Below are 20,543 nucleotides of genomic sequence, written 5' to 3'. Positions count from 1 at the left end.
CAGTTGTAGAGGTGCCGTTTTTTAAAATGTATTTATGTATGGTAACATCTTCTTACAGTGTAGCCATTGAGAAGTGCATGGTGCAGTACAGCACAAATCACTTTGTCATTCATTTCTTTCTAGCCCCTGACAATTAAAACAATACCATTAATTGTGCTGTACTGCTATTTTAAAAGGTCAGAAGTTGATCAGCCTATCCTATTCAAAGGCCTAAAGAAAATATTAAATCTTAGAGATCTGTTGCTAATGAAGAACATCTTCTAGTCAGCTAGCATATGTTATAAACCAACAAGCACATGTTATAAAAACAGATGGACTTGAATGTCTGACATAAGGTGGTTTGAAAAATTACCACTAGGCGTGTGCAGCTGTAATTTCTGTCCCCTCTGAAACTGGGATTTTGCACAGATTTCCCATTTGCTAACTCTACAGTTTCTATTGTTGTACAGGGGGCAGAAATGATGCCTCTAGGCAATATCAAAAACCTCCTCACTTTAGGTATTCATTTAGAATGAATAAGGACATCAGTAAGTAAGTCCTGTAAATAATGAGCTAAGCAGAAACAGAAACATAACTATACAACAGATGGGGTCCTGTTGCCTGTTAGTTGTACGACTAAGATAAAGCAGTGTCGGCACAGTAAGAGGAGTTGGTTTCTATTCATCATGGCATTGAAAATGTTAAAAGGAAATGCAACTCCCAGATCACTGCACTCCGTAAGTCCAATCCTTAAAATAAACAACACGGATGAACATCCTTATCTTGTATATTTGCTCATATGTTTTCATACAGTACATTTGTTTGCAATGCTATTTATGTCAAGGAAAGCATTTTTTCCCCCCCTTTGTTTTCTGCAATTTGGGAATTTCTGAACAGTTTATTTGTGCATTTAATTTTAGCACATCGTGTTTTTTGACCCCCCCCCCACCCCCGAAGAATACTCTGCTTTGATACCCTGCTGCAGAAGCAGGGAGACAAGCTGACCCTTGCACATTTTACCTCCAACTTAATCCCTTTCTGCCTGTGATTTTGCCAACACCACATGTGGAAATCGGACGAGTTGGATAAACAGCTTCAAGCAGGTCACTTCAGCATGTGCTCTAACGGTACTTAGTATGCAGCTCACTCACTCACTCACTCACTCGCAGGGTGGGAAATGTGTCAGGTGGAGATTCCATATTGGAGAGCTCTAGAGCTGGAATTCACCTTGAAACAAACTCAGCCATTTCCACAAAACAAAACAGCAGCCCTCCTTAATCCCCTCACCCTCAATTTTAAAGTAACAGCGTAACATTTAAAGAAATAATTTGGCCACTTATATCTTTGAGAATACAATTATTACAACAATGCGCATACAATGCCCTTTGAAAATAGTAGTAGCAAAAGTCCCATAAGGAAATATTGTAAATAATCTATATTGTAAATAACAAGTACTGTATGTCAGTTAAATACCCCACCATATACTTTTACTGATCACTGTTATAGATATATAGAAAGACAGATTTTGATCATCTGAATAACTTGTGCTTAAGAACTTCACCAATTTTTACCATTATTGGTTAAGCAGTTCTCTAGATATAAAATGTAAGACAGTATATTCTTTACAGTATCCCCTTAAAGGCAAATCTACCAATGAAATGGAGAAATAGTGCAGTTATTTGTATGTGCAGTAAGTCTGTCCTGCTATTGTAGGGTCAGCTCTGGTGAACGTCCTTACTCTTTATGAGATCATATCCAAGCTATAAAACCAAGCATAAGCAGGACCCTGCTGGAACAGAGCTGCAGTTACTTTTTGAAGCAAATATAAAACTGCGAGCGCATACAATTCAAGGGATGAAGAGACTGCAACAGACATAGGTAAATGATGCCAAGGTCTTGGCAGGAAAGCCAAACACAATATCAGAGAGGGAGACAGGGATGTGACTGGCTGTTCTCGTACAAATATGGCAATCCAGCCATCCCTGTGATTCTAACACTCGCCATCTAGTTACACTGCAGAATTCAAAAAGTTTAGACAGGAAACTGGTTCAAGGCTGTTTCAAAATAAATAAATACAATCATCAAAAGGTTGTAAAGATTAAGTCTAATAATGTTTTCACACTACCAGCAGGCTTTAGTATACAGTAGTGAGGGGTCTCTCTGGCTTCAATTCTCTCTGGAGAGGTCTATTTGAAGTGACAAACATTTAATTTGGTGAATAGCAAAATAGTAATTTATTATTGTAAATTACAATAACACAGTGAGAAGATCAAGGATTGGGAACTGTTGGATTATGTTTATTTATTTTATCACTGAACATGTTGCAAACTATTCTGAATCTTTTGTGTTTTCATTTTAATCTCTTTAAAACACCCAAATCAAGGTTCACAGTCAACTTAGAATGAAATGCGGAGTGCACACCAACAAGCAATCTAGACAAACTACTGTGCCGAGACAGGATCAAAGTGTGTGCATAATCTTGGGTACCATCATGACAATTCCTTCTTCAACTGCACAAAGTCCTTTACTTTTTTTCTTTCTGTACAGACCTCATCAATTACATTAACATGCACTACAAGCAATTCCAGGCAGCCATAACATGGAAGTTTGCCGTTTCAGTTTGCAAATTTCACTGGGAAGAAGGGTGAATTAAAACAGAGGAAGCAGACGAAACACAAACACAGCATATTCTTTCATGAGTCTCCAAACCAGACTTGGCTTTAAATCACTTTCATGTGTTCACTGCCTCCTGAAGCCAAAACAATACATGTATGGACTCAATTACAGGCTACAAAAAGAATCAGCTATTTAGAAAAGCCATGTCTCTTCTGCTCAGCAGTGAGCAATGCACAGTGAATTTTATATCTAACCATCACGACACAGTATCAATTTACTCTATAAAATGAATGGAAAAAGAGCAGAGTTTTCTGAAACGTAAATGGTGCATGCTCTTCAAAGTTAAAGGGCGCAAACCTTTGAAGATTCTTTTCTTACTTCTTCTTAGAATAACAGTCTAACAAATCCCTTACATTCCTTTCAGTTTTCCAGATTTTCTTTTTGACTCAATTGACCAGATGCTACTTGTGATGTAAACCTTAACTGATGCAACTAATTAGGTTATCTACTTGTGTACAAATCAAACTGTTTTACTGTTTTGATAATACTCATTTTTAGTTTTTATAATAACTTGCTGCTCCTAAAGACAATGGGTCGTGTGCTCTTTGAGCTACTAACCTTAGTTGAGCTTAGTAGAGCTGTGGGCTTAAATATTAATTGATTTTTCTCCCTGTAACAGGGCGAGGAGGATGTGTTTTGTTTGTTTGTTTTATTTTTAGAACGGGGTCTCCCCCTCTGTCCCTGCGCAATTTATTGTTTTGTATTATGATTTATTTATTATTGTATTTATGTATACATGATGGCGAAGCGCCGCGGGTTTAGTTATTGTTTTGTTATTTATAAATGTGACGGCGTAGCCGTGTGCTTTTGTTATTGTATTGTTTAGTAGCGTGGATGGGTAGCCCCATCCACAGTAATTTAAAAAACTCTTGCAGATTGTGGCCGAGGGGTAACAGAATAATTGCCAGCTAGTTAAACCCCACGGCCACAGTATAAAAAACCTGCAGCTGGAGGTTTGTAGGAGGTTTATTGGCAATATTGAAGACACTGAGAACGATCTTTTCATTGCATTTTACATATTAGAGGTTTTACTGCACAGAATTTTCTATCATTTAAAAACCGTATCATACCTCCATTGCTATGACAATACCACATTAAGACACTGATGAAGACTTCTCATTGAAGTCTTTTTAGTTCTCTTATGATTTGAGTGTAAGTGGCTAACCCATAGAAAAAGGACAGGCTGGTTTTTTTCTGCTGTACCCGAAATATGATCGAGTGGAACCTAGTACTGGGATGAATATGTTTTTCATTTTCAAATATTTTAAAATGTAAAACATATCTTCTTTAATATTTAATTAACAGGAATACAAAATTATAATTCTGTACCAAATGTCTCAGGAGGAAAATAAACCCAGTAACACATCAAATGACCTACTAATAAAAGGAGAGCACTCTTTACAAGATATATTTGATATATTCATTTATGTATTTTGTTAAATGAACAAATACAAACATGGTCATTTTTGCCACATTTCAGCAGCGTTTGCTCATATATTTGGAACCTACCGAAGGGGAACTGGGAATCACACAAAAGTGGGGTCAAAACTGTGTGCATCTCGGCTGTCACTACAGTGGTATCCAAAAAATAAATGGTTAGCTATGTAAGATCACACCCCAAGCCAGACTAACACTTTTGTGCTGAATATATCATTTTTCATTTAAAACACACACCCCATGTACAGTACAGTTATGGCCAAAAGTTTTGTATCACCTAGAATTTTAGGATTGAGACATAATACATTTATTTAACATCATGTAATCAAAGAAAACGGCAAAATGATATGGCAAAAGACTACCGGAAGCCATAACAGTATTTCATGTTAGACTTAAAAATGTGACATTTTTCAATTGTCAGTTTTTCGTTACATATGTGGAAAACTACAAAGCGGTATGTAATTCAATATGTTAACGTAACGTTATTGAGCAGGTTTCTTAAGACTTTATGAAGCAAAATGAGTTCCTTATATAAGGTGATGCAAATCTTTTGTCCATAGCTGTATAATTTGTTATTTAAAAAATGGATCTTTGCAGTAATGTGCCTCTAATAATTCTGCTATTTGCACTGGGCATAAGCTGTAGAAATCACCAAGCAGCTGCTGCTGGATGTTTGCATGCCTTTGGCCTGAGCGCTGACACACAGCCACTTGACAAACTGCAGAGATCAGGTTGCAGGACTGAGGAGCTTACAGTGTTAGCTCTTGTCTTTAGAGGCCGTGATTCACTGGCTGAAACCTGGTAGGTTTAAATGGGCCAAGAGCCTGATATCTGGGACTCAAGACAGGGGAGACACAACATTATAATTCACCTTCCATCGAACTTTAAAAGGGACCTTGAGGCTGTGTCGCTTTGTACTGGATTTCCAGATGGCTCATCTCCCATCACATGATCTAAAATTCAGCTGACAAAGGACATGTAAAGTTAAGATTAAAGGTGCATCCCTAATTATATATTATATATATATATATATATATATATATAATTTATTTCTTAGCAGACACCCTTATCCAGGGCGACTTACAATTGTTACAAGATATCTTTTTTTTTTTTTTAGACATACAACTACCCATTTATACAGTTGGGTTTTTACTGGAGCAATCTAGGTAAAGTACCTTGCTCAAGGGTACAGCAGCAGTGTCCCCAACTAAACGACCGTCTCATGTATTACATGATATGCTGCACACAGGGGGTAAAACAAGGAGGCTGGTTTCCACACTATATACCCACCTATTAAAAGCCTCATATAAACCTCTGGTGCTTGATAATATCTGGAACAGGGAAATTTCTCCTGCAAACAAAGAAATATGTTGGGATACTGTTTGGACTAACCGGAGTTGTGCCTCCCAGAATCCTACTCTCAACTAATCCATTTTAATTTAATTAATAGAATATATTTAACCCCTTGTAGACGCTACCAAATGAAGCTCACCCCTACCCTTGTATGTGCACTCTGTCCCCAGGGAGCCATGGCCACTTTCTTGCATATGTTCTGGGAGTGTCCGGACGTGGCAGCACTCTGGGAACAGGTATCTTCAACTTAGTCTAATATTCTTGAAAAAGACATTCCTTGCTCTGGAATATAAAAATGTGGGGAATTTATTGTTGTACTGTTCGATTGTTGCTTGTTCCCCAAATAAAAGATCTGATAAAAAAAAATAAAAAAAAGTAGATTATATATATATATATATATATATATATATTGTAGCGTGCATGGGGAAGGCAGCAGCAGCAGGGCTGGTAGGGGACATAAGACATAAGCCCGATATATGCTCCTTGCAAGGGAGCCGGCTCTTTTGTACAGCGGTATTGCCGCTATGCTTTAGTGGGAGAGGCCCCGGGTTCGCGCCCGCCCTCCGCCTCTGTGTGATTTGCCTCGCTCTGTGTGATGCGCCTGTCTGCGGGAACCAGGATCGCTACATTGGTGTAAGAGTGGGGTGTGGAGACCAGTCAAGAAGGAACCTGGAGAGGAGTCAGAGCTGCCCCCACTGGAAGGATGGGGACCGCTGGCCGAACAGGCAGAGGGCAGTAAGCCATCAGACCCCGGGAGCACATCTAAAGGGGGACCTTCGGCAGTGATCCCGGCACCGCATTGCGGAAGACGGAGCACTGTTAAGACCTCCTGGTTCAATCGGAAAGTGAACTGGGACGTATTCCATGCCCAGTCCAATTTGGTGGCCCGTCTGGAAAGATGGACAGAGGAGGAGAAGGCTTTCCAACTCGCCGGGTGTTTGGCAGAGGGGCACTTCGGGGCACTGAGTGAGGCGCTCCGTTGCCCGAAACTGGACAGAGCCTGGATGGGGCCCTGTCGGGTGTTGGAGCCTCTGGGAGAGGTAGTCTCCCAGGTCCAGATTCTCCGCGGTGGCCGGAGGGTGGTGCTCCATCGCGACCGGCTTGCTCCCTACCGTGGTCTGGCCAGCGATGTGCAGGGGACCGTGGACGCACCTGCTGGTCAACCCTGCATCCTGCCTGCTGGAGCCACCCCACCAGCGGACTCTCCCAGTCCGACAGCTACCCTGCAAAGAGCTGTTGCACCAAGGCCACAGAGGGCGAGAACCAGACCCCGCTGTTTTCTAGATTGAGGAGCCTCTCGGGACAATGAGGACTAGAGGGGGGTGCTGTGTAATGGCGGGCGCCGCCCACTTCTCCTAGCATGGACTTTCCAGGATCTCTGGGCTGTGGAGTTTCCCCACAGCTGCCAGACAGGGACTTTCCAGGATCCCTTGGCTGGGGAGTTTCCCATCACCATCTGCCTGTACTTTCCCTCACCAACTGTCATGCAGGGTATTTCCAGCCATGTGTGGATTGGCTGGGGCGGGCGCTGCCTCCCTCCAGCTCCCCTATAAAATGGGTTGTGAGCAGAACCTCGGGGTTAGCCTGGAGAAAGAGGCACTGTTACAAGAACCTGGATTGTTTAAACTGGTTATTTTGTTCGATTTATTTGTGTGAGAATAAACCAAGTGTTACTTTAAGCAACTCTGTTTAGGTTCCTTCTTAAGATCGTTACGTTGGTGTCAGAAGTGGACGCAGGTACCCCGGTACGCGCTTGTCGGACTGTAGCCTGGTTAACAAGTTTGGGGCGGACTTGAGGCTGGCAGGGGAGAGTGTAGCGTGCAAGGGGGAAGGCAGCAGCAGGGCTGGTAGATGACGTAATCACACACATAAGCCCGACATACGCTCCTTGCAAAGGAGCCGGCTATTTTGTACAGTGGTATCTGCGCTATGCTTTAGTACGAGAGGTCCCGGGTTCGCTCCTGCCCTCCGCCTGTGTGTGATTTGCCTCGCCCTGTGTGATGCGCCTGCCTGCGGGAACCAGGATCGCTAATTATATATATATTACACACATACATGAAAAAGTATTTGCCCCCTTTCAGATTTTCTGCATTTTTGCACATTTTTCACATTGTATTTGGTCAGATTTTTATGTGGGTTGTAGTATAGAGGGAGTCTGAGAGAAAAAATGACACCAAAGTTTGGTGCTTCTTTCATTTGTTTGGTGTGCAAGGTAATCAAACATGCAACCTTCAGGTGTGAAAAAGTTATTGCCCCCCGTAGTTAACTCAACCCAATTAAAAGGGATAATTAGGGTCAGCTGTTTGAGTACTTTGGTTAACAACCAGGCCTCATTTGGGCCAGCCCTGCCCAATATAAATCTGACTAACTTTGGCCCTTACCATCAGAGCGAAGTTGTCAGCACACAGGTTCTAGAGGCACATCATGCCACGAACAAAAGAAATTCATGACCTCTGGAAAAAAGTTGTTGATGCCTATCAGTCTGGAAAGGGTTACAAAGCCATTTCTAAGGCTCTGGGGCTCCACCGAACCACAGTCAGAGCCAAACACTGCATTCCACATTAAGAACCTCATACCAACTGTCAAGCATGGTGTTGGTAGTGTCATGGTTTGGGGATGTTTTGCTGCATCAGGACCTGGACGCCTTGCCATCATTGAAGGAACCATGAATTCTGCTCTGTATCAGAGAATTCTACAGGAGAATGTCAGACCCGTCCGTGAGCTGAAGCTGAAGCGCAGCTGGGTCATGCAGCAAGACAATGATCCGAAACACACAAGCAAGTTTACATCAGAATGGTTGAAGAACAAGAAATTTAAAGTTTTGGAATGGCCTAGTCAAAGTCCAGACCTAAACCCCATTGAGATGTTGTGGCAGGACCTGAACGAGCAGTTCATGCTCGAAAACCCACAAATGCCACTGAGTTGAAGCAGTTCTGCATGGAGGAGTGGGCCAAAATTCCTCCAGGCCGCTGTGAGAGACTAATCAATAACTACAGGAAGCGTTTGGTTGCAGTTATTGCTGCTAAAGGTGGCGTAACTAGTCATTGAGTCTAAGGGGGCGATTACTTTTTCACACGGAGGCATTAGGTGTTGCATAACTTTCTTTAATAAATAAATGAAATATGTATCAAATTTTTGTGTTATTTGTTCACTCAGGGTCCCTTTTATCTAATATTAGGTTTTGGTTGAAGATCTGATATCTTCAACCAAATATCTCATCATTCAGTGTCAAAAGAATGCAGAAAATCAGACAGGGTGTGGCGGAGTGTCCCGCCCCTATTTGTTATTATTTGTATTTTTGTTTGCGGCGCGGATAAAAGTGATAGGTGATCTCACAGTTAGATTTGGTGCTCTCTGTACTGCATTACTTCTGTCTTTAAACAGTTTTGTTTACAGTTAAATTAATGTTTGTTGCTTTGAGGAATAGGGGTTGTTTTCACATAGGTTATAGTGAAATTAATTAGTACTAGACGTTCAAATACTGTGACAATGAAGAGAAAAAAACAAGCTATAATAACAGCATAAAAATAAACATTAAAAGACAAATGTACTCAGACTTTGGTAAATACATTTGCAAATACTGTTCAAATACTTTTAAGATTGTATTTACACCTATTTATCAAGGAAAGATCTTCAATTTCACTTCTACCTATTATCATCTATTTGAACTCAAACTCACCTGTTCATGATCTTCTCAACCTCTTCAGAACTCACCTTTAAAAGGTTGAAAAGATCATGAACAGGAGAGTTTGAATGGATAGTACATTAATTGGTTAAAGATATGATTAGGTCTCACTTTGATGAATACAGTGAAAACAACCTTTAAAAGTATTTGAACAGTATTTTCAAATGCGTTTTAACCCAAGTCTGAGTACATTTGTCATTTTATGTGTTTATTTTATACTGTTATTACAGCTTGTTTTTATCTCTTGATTGTAATATCACTGAATAATTTGGAGATTTATTAAAATAACTAAAATAGTCAAATGTAAATTGAACTCATTACCGTAATATACCATCTCATCCTCCGTCACATTTATATCATTACCGCAACAGGCTACTATTTTTAAAATAGAGGTAATGTTTTAAAAACTAATATGAAATTGGCAAGGATAATGTATTATACAAATGATTTCCTCTACATCAATATATGTGTATTTTAATATCCATAATTAAACAAGTAAGTAAAACAAAAGAAAACATCTGATAAATGTGTCATTTTTTATATTTATTTAAAAACACATGAATAATTGTTGATATGTTTAAGAAAATAACTTGTTATATGTAATTATCACAAAATTGCCATAGAAATATATAATTCTGTTATATAATGTTTTTAATGTAAAAATGAATTGGTTACGGTAATGAGATTTTGTTTTGCTTAATCACATAAAATGTTAAAAAAAAATACGAAATTAAAAGTATTTGAATTATAAAATGTATTTGCATAATATACCTGAGACTTTGTTCAAAGTATTTAACGTAAATTGTTGGTTGAAAAAGTCTCATTTTTATACATGAAAAACACAAACAGACAAGATTTGGTGAGAATCACCCATATAAGCTAAATAAAATTGTTGTTGTTGTTGTTGTTGTTGTTGTTGTTGTCATGCCAGAATATAACAGTAAGGGTCTGCTGGATACATATGGAGACACAGCCAATCCAGTTCAGAAAACAGCAGTGCATGCTCTCTGGTTACTGATTACGCTATCCAAGCTTCCTGCTTTCTGGGTCACAGACCCTGATGTAATGTCTAATGACAGAAAAAGACTCGCTCATCATACTAACACAGTCTATAAAAGGATCCTGGTCCAATGCCAAAACACACTGAATATACAGTCCTTGATTTTTTAAATTTCCTTAAAATGCAAATGCTAAAATAATTCCTTCTTCAGTCCCTACATCAAAGCTACAGTTCAGTTTTAAACAACAGTTTAATGCTTTTTTCTTCCATAGTTTACATGCACATGCAAATAAAATGTAGCTGTCAATCTAAAGGTTTTACATTTCACTGTCAGAATGGCAAGTGCCTGAGCCAATCAGAAAGCTCTATTATTTTTATTTAAATTGTTGCTAAGCCATAGCTGAATTGAAGTTTTATACTCTATTATTCCAGCTGTGACTTTCCCTCAGTCGTGATTTATAGGTCCCTTATTAACATTACTATATTCACAAAACAGTAAAATGAGGTTTGGAGAAAATATAAAAAGTTCTGCCACTGTTTGTATCATTAAAATAGACCTTAGAAGGTTTTACTTTTGTTAATTTTTTATTATGTTTTGTTACTTGAAATACTAAATAAATAGAAAGCAGACAGCTGAGCAGTTTTCCAGGTAGAGTCCAATAAGATTACAATTGAGGGGGTTTCGTACTTTGGATCTAGTCCTGGTTTTATTGTAGCATATAAAAAATAGACCTGGGCAGTATTCTGTAAATATATATCTCTAAAAACTGAAAATGCTCATAGGTCTACTGTATAAAGGACTATAATGGTTTAATAGCAAAGTGTAGGAAACAGATCACGGTAAAAAGCACAGGGGAGTACGGTAAAGCATAGCCAAAACAACAAACTTAAGGTTTACTGAGATTAACTTTTTGGGTTACAAATATTAACACGACAGAAAACCCTTAGTTAGTTTACCCTGCCGAGTAGATATATTCTCTAAATATATTTCACTGCCTGCCCAGCCTCTCTCTTCAGTTGTGCTTATAAAGGATTCAGTTTCAGTTGGGTTGCCCCAGGGAGTTATTTTTAGAAATGGTGTGCGATGCTACAATGAAATGTATCCACTCCAGGTTATGAGGTACAGTAATGTACTGTAGTAAAACCAAAAGCTTGAGTTACAGGGTCAGCAGGGAGAAATAAATTAAATATAAAAAAACCCTGAATAATTCGGTACCAAGCAGTTCAGATTCAGGATTTGTTATTCTAAACTCCAACGTGTGCGATTTCTCAGCTCTACACTGCTGACTGCACATATGGCATCACAGTGAATCATGGGTCATGGTGCCAAGTACATCTTGGCCTAACCGGAGACCTTTGCTGCTACTTAAGGGTTTCTGATCAAAAGAGATTTATGGCTGAAGAAACATGGAGGGGATACATACTGTAAAACATCCACTGAGAGACGGGTGTAACTCACACCTGCCCATGTCATCAGAACCCTTTCATCTCTCCTGTTGTCAGGCAGGAGAGAGCACTGAATACCCGGACTAATGAGATTAGATATTACCCCCGGTTTCCAGAAGGAGAAGTGCTTCTAGGTTTAGAAATATTTACAGTTTACTCTTAGACAGTTCTTAATGGTGCTAATTTCACAAGGAAGCACATTTGAGGGACCCACTCGCATATAGAGGAAGTAAAATTAACATTCAGAAATTGTGTCACGAACATTACTATAACAGTACTTCTACCTGGTAAGCAATACAGAATGTACTGAAACAAGTATGTTAGTAACATCCCCTGCCACTGCTGTACATTAAAAAATACAGCTATCTGTACGAGGAAAAAGAGTTGAGCAGCATGCCACACATAAGCAGAGTGGTATAGAAGAATTAGCAATGACATGCTTACTCACAATTTGAGAAGCAATTCTACAGATATAAGCAAACATGGAAGTGTGGCATACGGATGGAGGATATCCGCAGAATCTGATTATTCTCAGTAACTTAAACTAAATTATGTTAATACCAAGTTTCTTGACCCATGCAAACCCCACTTTTGGTTCTGCGGAAGATCTTGTTTTAGTATTGCTTTTTCCAGGACACAAACATTTAGCAAATACAACTCTAAAGATTAGTTTAAGCTGCTGCTTGATATAATACCTACAATCTCTTCCCAAGTTATTGGTCACATAGACTCATTGCGGTTAGTCCACTGGAGTGAATCTTATGACTTGGCGCACTTAGTAACAACAGCAACTTTAAATGTAAACAAAGGCTCCAACACAAGTATATTTCAATACTGTTTAGTCTACTAGCCTAAGAAGTTTCAAGTTTCCCCTTTGCAAGTTTACGGACATGTGTTTAGGTTCGTAAACCTTTTCTAACAAATCAAACAATAAAGATGACTTGTGACACCAAAATAACAATAATATTTTTGGCAAAAGCAGGATTACAATATGATTAAACAAGGCACTTGCGATCTAAAACCTCAACGCAGTTTTACCGGAAAAGGTATTTGGCTTCTAATTCCCCTTTTTCCTGTTTACAGAGTCAGCACTGCTAAAGTTTACTTTAGCCATTCCCAGGATACAGATGGTAATATTAAAAGGAGGCGCATCACTGGATAACTGTGGATCGCTTCGAATTGCAAACTTTAGTCATTGCCACAGGATGTGTCAATTTTAACGGAACACTGGATCTAAATATGTATTTGATTTCTCATATTTAAATATTCTTTCAAAATTACACATATTCTAATATTTGTTTTTATTATTATCTGAAAAAAATGTTAACATAGTACTGTTAAAAAAAAAAAATTATATCTATATATATCTATATCTATATCTATCTATATATATATATATAAAATCACACACACATATACAGTGCCGTGAAAAAGTATTTGCCCCCTGTCTGATTTTCTGCATTTTTGCATATTTTTGACACTGAATGTTATCAGAACTTCAACCAAACCTAATATTAGATAAAAGGGACCCTGAGTGAACAAATAACACAAAAATGTGATACATTTTTCATTTATTTATTAAAGAAAGTTATGCAACACCCAATGCCCCCGTGTAAAAAAGTAATCGCCCCCTTAGACTCAATAACTGGTTACACCACCAGTAGCAGCAATAACTGCAACCAAACGCTTCCTGTAGTTATTGATTAGTCTCTCACAGCGCCGTGAAGGAATTTTGGCCCGCTCCTCCATGCAGAACTGCTTCAACTCAGTGACATTTGTGGGTTTTCGAGCATGAACTGCTCGTTTCAGGTCCTGCCACAACATCTCAATGGGGTTTAGGTCTGGACTTTGACTAGGCCATTCCAAAACTTTAAATTTCTTGTTCTTCAACCATTCTGATGTAGACTTGCTTGTGTGTTTCGGATCATTGTCTTGCTGCATGACCCAGCTGCGCTTCAGCTTCAGCTCACGGACGGATGGCCTGACATTCTCCTGTAGAATTCTCCGATACAGAGCAGAATTCATGGTTCCTTCAATGATGGCAAGGCGTCCAGGTCCTGATGCAGCAAAGCATCCCCAAACCATGACACTACCACCACCACCATGCTTGACCATTGGTATGAGGTTCTTACTGTGGAATGCAGTGTTTGGTTTTCACCAGACATAACGGGGCCCATGTCGGCCAAAAAGTTACACTTTTGACTCATCTGTCCATAGAACATTGTTCCAGAACTCTTGAGGATCATCCAGGTGCTTTTTGGCAAACTTGAGACGAGCATTCATGTTATTCTTAGTGAGCAATGGTTTCCGCCTTGCTACTCTGCCATGAATCCCATTTTTGCCCAGTGTCTTTCTGATGGTGGAGTCATGAACACTGACCTTAGCCGAGGCGAGAGAGGCCTGCAGATCCCTGGATGTTGTTCTAGGGTTCTTTGTGACTTCATGGACGATTTTACGCCTTGCTCTTGGAGAGATTTTGGCAGGACGGCCACTCCTGGGAAGATTCACTACTGTCCCAAACTTTCTCCATTTGGACAATTTGGCTCTGACTGTGGTTCGGTGGAGCCCCAGAGCCTTAGAAATGGCTTTGTAACCCTTTCCAGACTGAGAGGCATCAACAACTTTTTTCCAGAGGTCTTCAGGAATTTCTTTTGTTCGTGGCATGATGTGCCTCTAGAACCTGTGTACTGACAACTTCACTCTCCAAAGTTAGTCAGATTTATATTGGGCAGGGCTGGCCCAAATCAGGCCTGGTTGTTAACCAAAGTACTCAAACAGCTGACCCTAATTATCCCTTTAATTGGGTTGAGTTAACTGGGGGGGGGGGGGTGGGGGCAATAATTTTTTTCACACCTGAAGATTGCATATTTGATTACCTTGCACACCAAACAAATGAAAGAAGCACCAAACTTTGGTGTCATTTTTTTCTCTCAGACTCTCTATATACTACTATAACCCTCTATATACTACTATAACCCACAAAAAATCTGACCAAATACAAAGTGAAAAATGTGCAAAAATGCAGAAAATCAGACAGGGGACAAATACTTTTTCACGGCACTGTATATATATAGTGCCTATAGAAAGTCTACACCCCCTTTCAAAATGTTCACCTTTTGTTGCCTTGTAGCATGGAATTAAAATGCATTAAAATTGTTTTTTTTTTTTTCATTTATCTACACATCCTACCCCACAACTTCCAAGTGAAAAAAATATTATTGAAGTTTGTAGAAAATTAATTAAAAATAAAAACTAAAATAGCTTGGTTGGATAAGTGTCCACCCCCCTTGTAATAGCAATCCTAAAACACCTTCAAAATCACACACCAAGTGGCCTCCACCTGTGTTAAATTGTAGTGATTCACATGACTTCAGGATAAATTCAGCAGTTCCTGTAGGTTCCCTCTGCTGGGTAGTGCATTTCAAAGCAAAGACTCAACCATGAGCACCAAGGCGCTTTCAAAAGAACTCCGCAACAAAGTTGTTGAAAGGCACAGATCAGGGGATGGGTATAAAAAAATATCGAAGGCCTTGAATATCCCTTGGAGCACAGTCAAGATGATTATTAACCCTTTGCGGTCCATTTATTCAGCGAGTGTCAGGCGCGTCAGGTCCAATTTATTTTCACACGCGCAGTTTTTTTTTTATACATTATTTCACATTATACAGATATCACATTGTTTTACATACAATTACCCATTTATACAGTTGGGTTTTTACTGGAGCAATCTAGGGAAAGTACCTTGCTCAAGGGTACAACAGCAGTGTCCCCCACTGGGGATTGAACCCACAACCCTCCGGTCAAGAGTCCAGAGCCCTAACCACTACTCCACACTGCTGCCCACATTTTTAAAATATTCTTCAGCTTATAATAAGTTGGAGATTTCAAGTTCTATTCAATTTCATACATAACTTGAAATCTCTATCTCTTTCAAATCATTCAACAGCTTTGCTGATGCTAATTGTGTTTTAATTGAGTGTTCAATAAAGAAATTGAATTGGGAAAAAAAAAGTAACAGCAGACACAGGACCAGGATTGAGAACCACTGATCTAACGCATATTACCTGCCCATTGGTGGTAACTACCTATGTTGTCTATAGTGAACCCACCTACTGTACCAGTTAAGCAGTGTGTGCTGGAAAGCCTTGTCAGAACATGGGTGAAGTAAGAGCGCAGAGACAGTCTTACCTGACAATTTCACGTCTTCTTTGGCTTTGTCAGCTCTTACTGTCATTTAAAACGTAGTTTTTTGTTTTTAATTTCCATTGTTTTGTTTTTTTTTACTGGAATGCAGAGTTAAAATAGCTGTACACATATGCAATGGAAAGTACATAATTTTTTCCCCATTGTAGGTTTCTGTGCGTAAGTTTTAGGTTTGCAAACCAGCTTAGTATTTACAACATCCTCTATTATTAAACCAAGTATGATCACATTTTAAATAAATTATACACTTGTACATGGACTTATTAATTTGAATTTTCTGTTTACTTATGTGGAGTATGTGCAATGATGTGGAATAATAATAAAACAAAAAGTTGAAAGGAACAATACTTTACAAATGCATTAAATAACTGCTGTAAAAATTGATTTGCAATATTAGTATAAAAATATATAACTGATTGGACTATTCCATTGGTCATGTTAAGCTTTGTATGCAAGATGAACTAAACCCCTACCTGGGCAGCAGTGTGGAGTAGTGGTTAGGGCTCTGGACTCTTGACCGGAGGGTTGAGGGTTCAACCCCAGGTAGGGGACACTGCTGCTGTACCCTTGAGCAAGGCACTTTACCTAGATTGCTCCAGTAAAAACCCAACTGTAGAAATGGGTAATTGTATGTAAAAATAATGTGTAAAAAATAATGTAATTTTATGTAAAAATTATGTGATATCTGGTAACAATTGTAAGTCGCCCTGGATAAGGGCGTCTGCTAAGAAATTAATAATAAAAAATTAATTAATAATAAACCACACATACCAGGATATAAAGTTAACATGGAAAACAGTACACAGTGTAAATAATGGTAGAAGTAGAATAGAAGACAAGCTCACCAGAAACGTTTTCTTTTCACATTTAATGATGCACTTATTTTGCACACTGTATAATTGAAATAAGCTGCATTCGCATTTGCCTCTGTGCTGTCAATTTAGATTTCAACAGTTGTACTACTATGTGGGTCTGGCAAGGGTTAGCTACCTTTGTCAGCATATCCAGCTCTGTGTTTACAGGATGCCGGAGACACCCGCCCAAGGCTTCAAAGAAAAGAATAAAAATACCCCTAGAGTCTGCGAGAGTGGGGGCGGAAGATGACTCAACGTTGGACAACACGGTTAACGACTTAGGAACGGAAACAGATAGGAGTATGGAGAGTACTTCACAAAAGACTAGTTCAAGATCTGCAGTTAGCAAAGACATGGAACTCCAGGTTTGTGTCTGCGGCTGGAGCAAGATGACAACAGTCAGGGGTTTGAAGATTCATCAAGGGAGAATGAAATGCTGAGGGACAAGGGCTTCACACTGATCAGTACTTCTTACGAAGTCAGTCAAATGAAATCCAGCGACAGGAAGCAAACCACAGTTCGCAGGATATCAGCACCCCTGTCATAGACGTGAGGAGGACTTGCATGGATACAGTTAGTGATGAACCTAATGATCCTTGTGAACCCGGTCAGACAAACCAGCATAAGAGAGAAAAGAACCTCAACGGGCACAAGCCTGGAGTTAAATGGCCAAGAGCTTGTGAGAAAACTGCATGGGACACAGTAAACACAGATCTCTGCTTTGCGTTGGAAAGGTTAAGTGGAACAGTTGAAAAGAAGATGGATACATTTGGGGACACCATCTACACATATGGAAGCGAGAAGTTTGAAGTTGAAAAAAGAAAGGAAAAAGTATAAACTATTCCTGGAAAGTCTAGACAGTAGCAGGAGATTGAATGCTTAGTTAGAGAAAGGAGACAGCTGAGGAAGCAATGGAGAAGAGCAGAACAAAGTCAGAAGGAGGGACTCAATCTCTTACAAAGGGTCATAAAAGATAAGCTTGCAACAGAAAAGCTACAAAAAGAAGAAACTAACTTTTATAAAGACCCATTCAAATTTGTTATTCTCCAGTGAGAAGAATGGCACACTAAAAGCAACTAAGTTTGAGCTGGAGAGATATTTGGAGGAAACACATACAGATTCAAAAAGGCAGGAGCCTATATCAATTCCTTCAGACATCCCACCTATCAATCCACCAGAATACCAAATGGAGGACTGTGCACCGAAGTGGAAAGAAGTAGAGCAAGCTGTGAAAAAAGGAAGGACTTAATCATCTCCAGGGCCTAATGGAGTTTCATACAGAGTGTACAAGAGTGCTTCAGGAGTTCTACGAATCCTGTGGAAATTGATGAAAGTGGCATGGGAAAAACAGGTTGTACCAAGAGCATGGCACCGAGCAGGTGGAGTCTTTATACCTAAAGAAAAAGATTCTACAAGCATCAGTCAGTTTCGCCCTATTTCCCTATTAAACGTAGAAGGCAAGATTATAAGGCATTATTGCTCAGAGATTGTCAACTTACCTATTAAAGAACTGCTTCATTGACACTTCAATATAAAAAGCGGGCATTCCAGGTTTCCCAGGATGCTTAGAACACATCAATGTGATCTGGCAACAAATTCAATCAGCTAAAAAGGAGAGGAAGGAGCTCCATGTGGCATTCCAGGATTTGGCTAATGCATATGGTTCAGTGCCACATGAACTTCTTCGGGCAGCATTTGATTTTTTCAGTGTACCGATGACAATAACAAAATTTAGTGAAAGCCTACTTTGGGGATTTGCAATTTAGTTTTTCAACTTCAGAATTCAGCACTACATGGCAATGCCTAGAAGTTGGAATAATGGCAGGATGCACCATTTCTCCACTGGCTTTTATCATGGCAATGGAAATAATCATTAGGGCATCAAAATGGGTAGTGGGAGGAGAGTGCTTGGCTTCTGGAATGCGACTACCACCAATTCGAGCATACATGGATGACATGACAACCATGACTACAACAGTAGCCTGCACTAATTGGTTACTGGGCAAATTAACCAATAACATTGAATGGGCACGAATGCAATTCAAGCCCACTAAATCAAGGAGCATATCTGTAATTAAAAGGTAAAGTAGTAGATAAAATGTTCTACATTAATGGTGAGGCAATACCAACAGTGTCTGAAAAGCCAGTGAAAAGTCTTGGGAGATGGTACGACGGGGATCTAAAGGACACAGATCGTGTGGGAGAAGTTAGACAACAAGCAGTGGAAGGGCTGAAGAGCAAAGACAGCAGCGCTTTACCAGACAAACTAAAACTCTATTGTTTTGTGGTCTGGATCAGCACGTCTTGTTCACCTGTTAAGAGTTAACAGTGCCATGGGAGGATGCTGTAGATGAGGCGTATGAGAGGAAGAAACTGCAGTATGCTCAACTGGCCACTGAAGTGCAACAGCGAGGATGGAGAGTCCGGGTTTACCCAGTGGAGGTGGGTTGTCGAGGATTTGTGGCACACTCTACAACCCGGTTTCTCAGAGACGTCGGATTCAGTGGCTAAGAGTTGCGTCGCACAGTGAAGAACTTATCTGAAGCAGCAGAGAGGAGCAGCAAATGGCTGTGGTTGAGACGGAAAGATTCTGGTTGGGGATCTCAAACACAATAGAAAGAAAGAAACGCTGATGTACGGGTAAGTAAGCTGGGCTGAGTTGAGTGGGGGACGGAGGGGGGTGATGCTGGGACGCCAGAATCACAGTCGAGCCCTCTTGAGGTGTTGTGGGCTAGTCAACGAAACACAGAGGATGGAAAATGCCCACTTGAAGACCCCAGAGATGTACCCTACTTAGCTCAAACCAGACGGTTGTCATGCTGATGCGCTGGGGAGACAGCACTGTGGTTGATCCCCAGAGCCAGCATCGCAGCCGTTGTGTGTGCCGATGCGCTAGGGAGGTAAAATTAGCTGATCCCTGGAGCCAGCATTACACTTCAGCCATTAACACCAGGCAGAAGGATATCTACATCATCATATGGAAGGAAACGCAAATGGATGGAGACACAGATAGATCACATTAGTTTATTGTAATGCTACGTCTTAGTTGGTGCTTATCTTGGCGAGAGCCGAGTTCAAATCAGCATATCAGTTTTAGCATCTACTCTCATGTAATGGAAATCATTGCATTACATTATTTGCATTGCTAGCATCTGACTACCTAAAGTTTGATTTAACATTTTTTTTTAATTTGCTCATGATCGCGGTTTAACTGTAAACAGTAGTTAATGCGTTTGTGACCTTAACGTGACCACCGCAGTGCCATATGGGATATCTAGATTTCTTAAACGAAATTGGGTAGCTGGTGATAAAAAGGCCTTGTACAAAAAGCCTTGTACATCCGAGTTTTAGAAACACATTGACGTTATTTATTTATTTATTTAAATTGTCTCCAAATGCCGAATTCTGTGCAAAGGTGACTTCTGTGAAAGCTTTTCACAGGTATTTTATTTTATTTTATTATTATTTTTTTTTAAACCGGGCCAACTACAGACACACACATAATATTAATTACTGGAGAGTGCACATCTGCATAGCAAATAACTTGCACAGTGCAGTAATCTGTGACCCCGTTTATAGCCTACAGTGTTCATTTTCTTAAATTATTACTATAATATCCCGGTATATTTTATATACATATATACCGGTATATTATAGTAATAATTTAAGAAAATGAACACTGTAGGCTATAAACGGGGTCACAGATTACTGCACTGTGCAAGTTATAAATTACAGTAATATTATTACCTCATTCACGATAGGAAGCAAAATGCTAAAGTATAGGGACGTGGCCCTTATCCCACGTAGCATATTGTGTGTGTGTGTGTTTTTTGTTGTTGTTGTTTTTTTTTGTTAATGCCCGCCCCTCCTGTCAGTCTTCTAGCTTCAAATTGTTGTTTAATTATAATGA

General features: G+C 39.6%; 1 protein-coding gene across 4 annotated transcripts in view; it reads right to left on the bottom strand.

Moving 5' to 3' along the window:
• LOC117424373 (zinc finger CCHC domain-containing protein 14-like) overlaps positions 1-20,543 on the bottom strand; it is a 76,151-nt gene that overhangs the window by 38,508 nt on the left and 17,100 nt on the right. Inside the window, exon 2 of one of the 4 annotated variants that reach the window (XM_058992567.1) lies at positions 4,964-5,056. The exons of the other annotated variants lie outside the window; for them this stretch is intronic. Coding sequence (XP_058848550.1) covers positions 4,964-4,970 — 7 coding nt within the window. The 5' untranslated portion in view covers positions 4,971-5,056. The remainder of the gene's footprint in view (positions 1-4,963; positions 5,057-20,543) is intronic. 4 annotated transcript variants of the gene reach the window in all.

The sequence above is a fragment of the Acipenser ruthenus genome, chromosome 19 (genome assembly GCF_902713425.1).
Source record: "Acipenser ruthenus chromosome 19, fAciRut3.2 maternal haplotype, whole genome shotgun sequence".
Taxonomy (NCBI): domain Eukaryota; kingdom Metazoa; phylum Chordata; class Actinopteri; order Acipenseriformes; family Acipenseridae; genus Acipenser; species Acipenser ruthenus.
The sequence above is the reverse complement of the archived record's forward strand: the minus strand, read 5'-3'. Positions and strand labels throughout refer to the sequence as shown.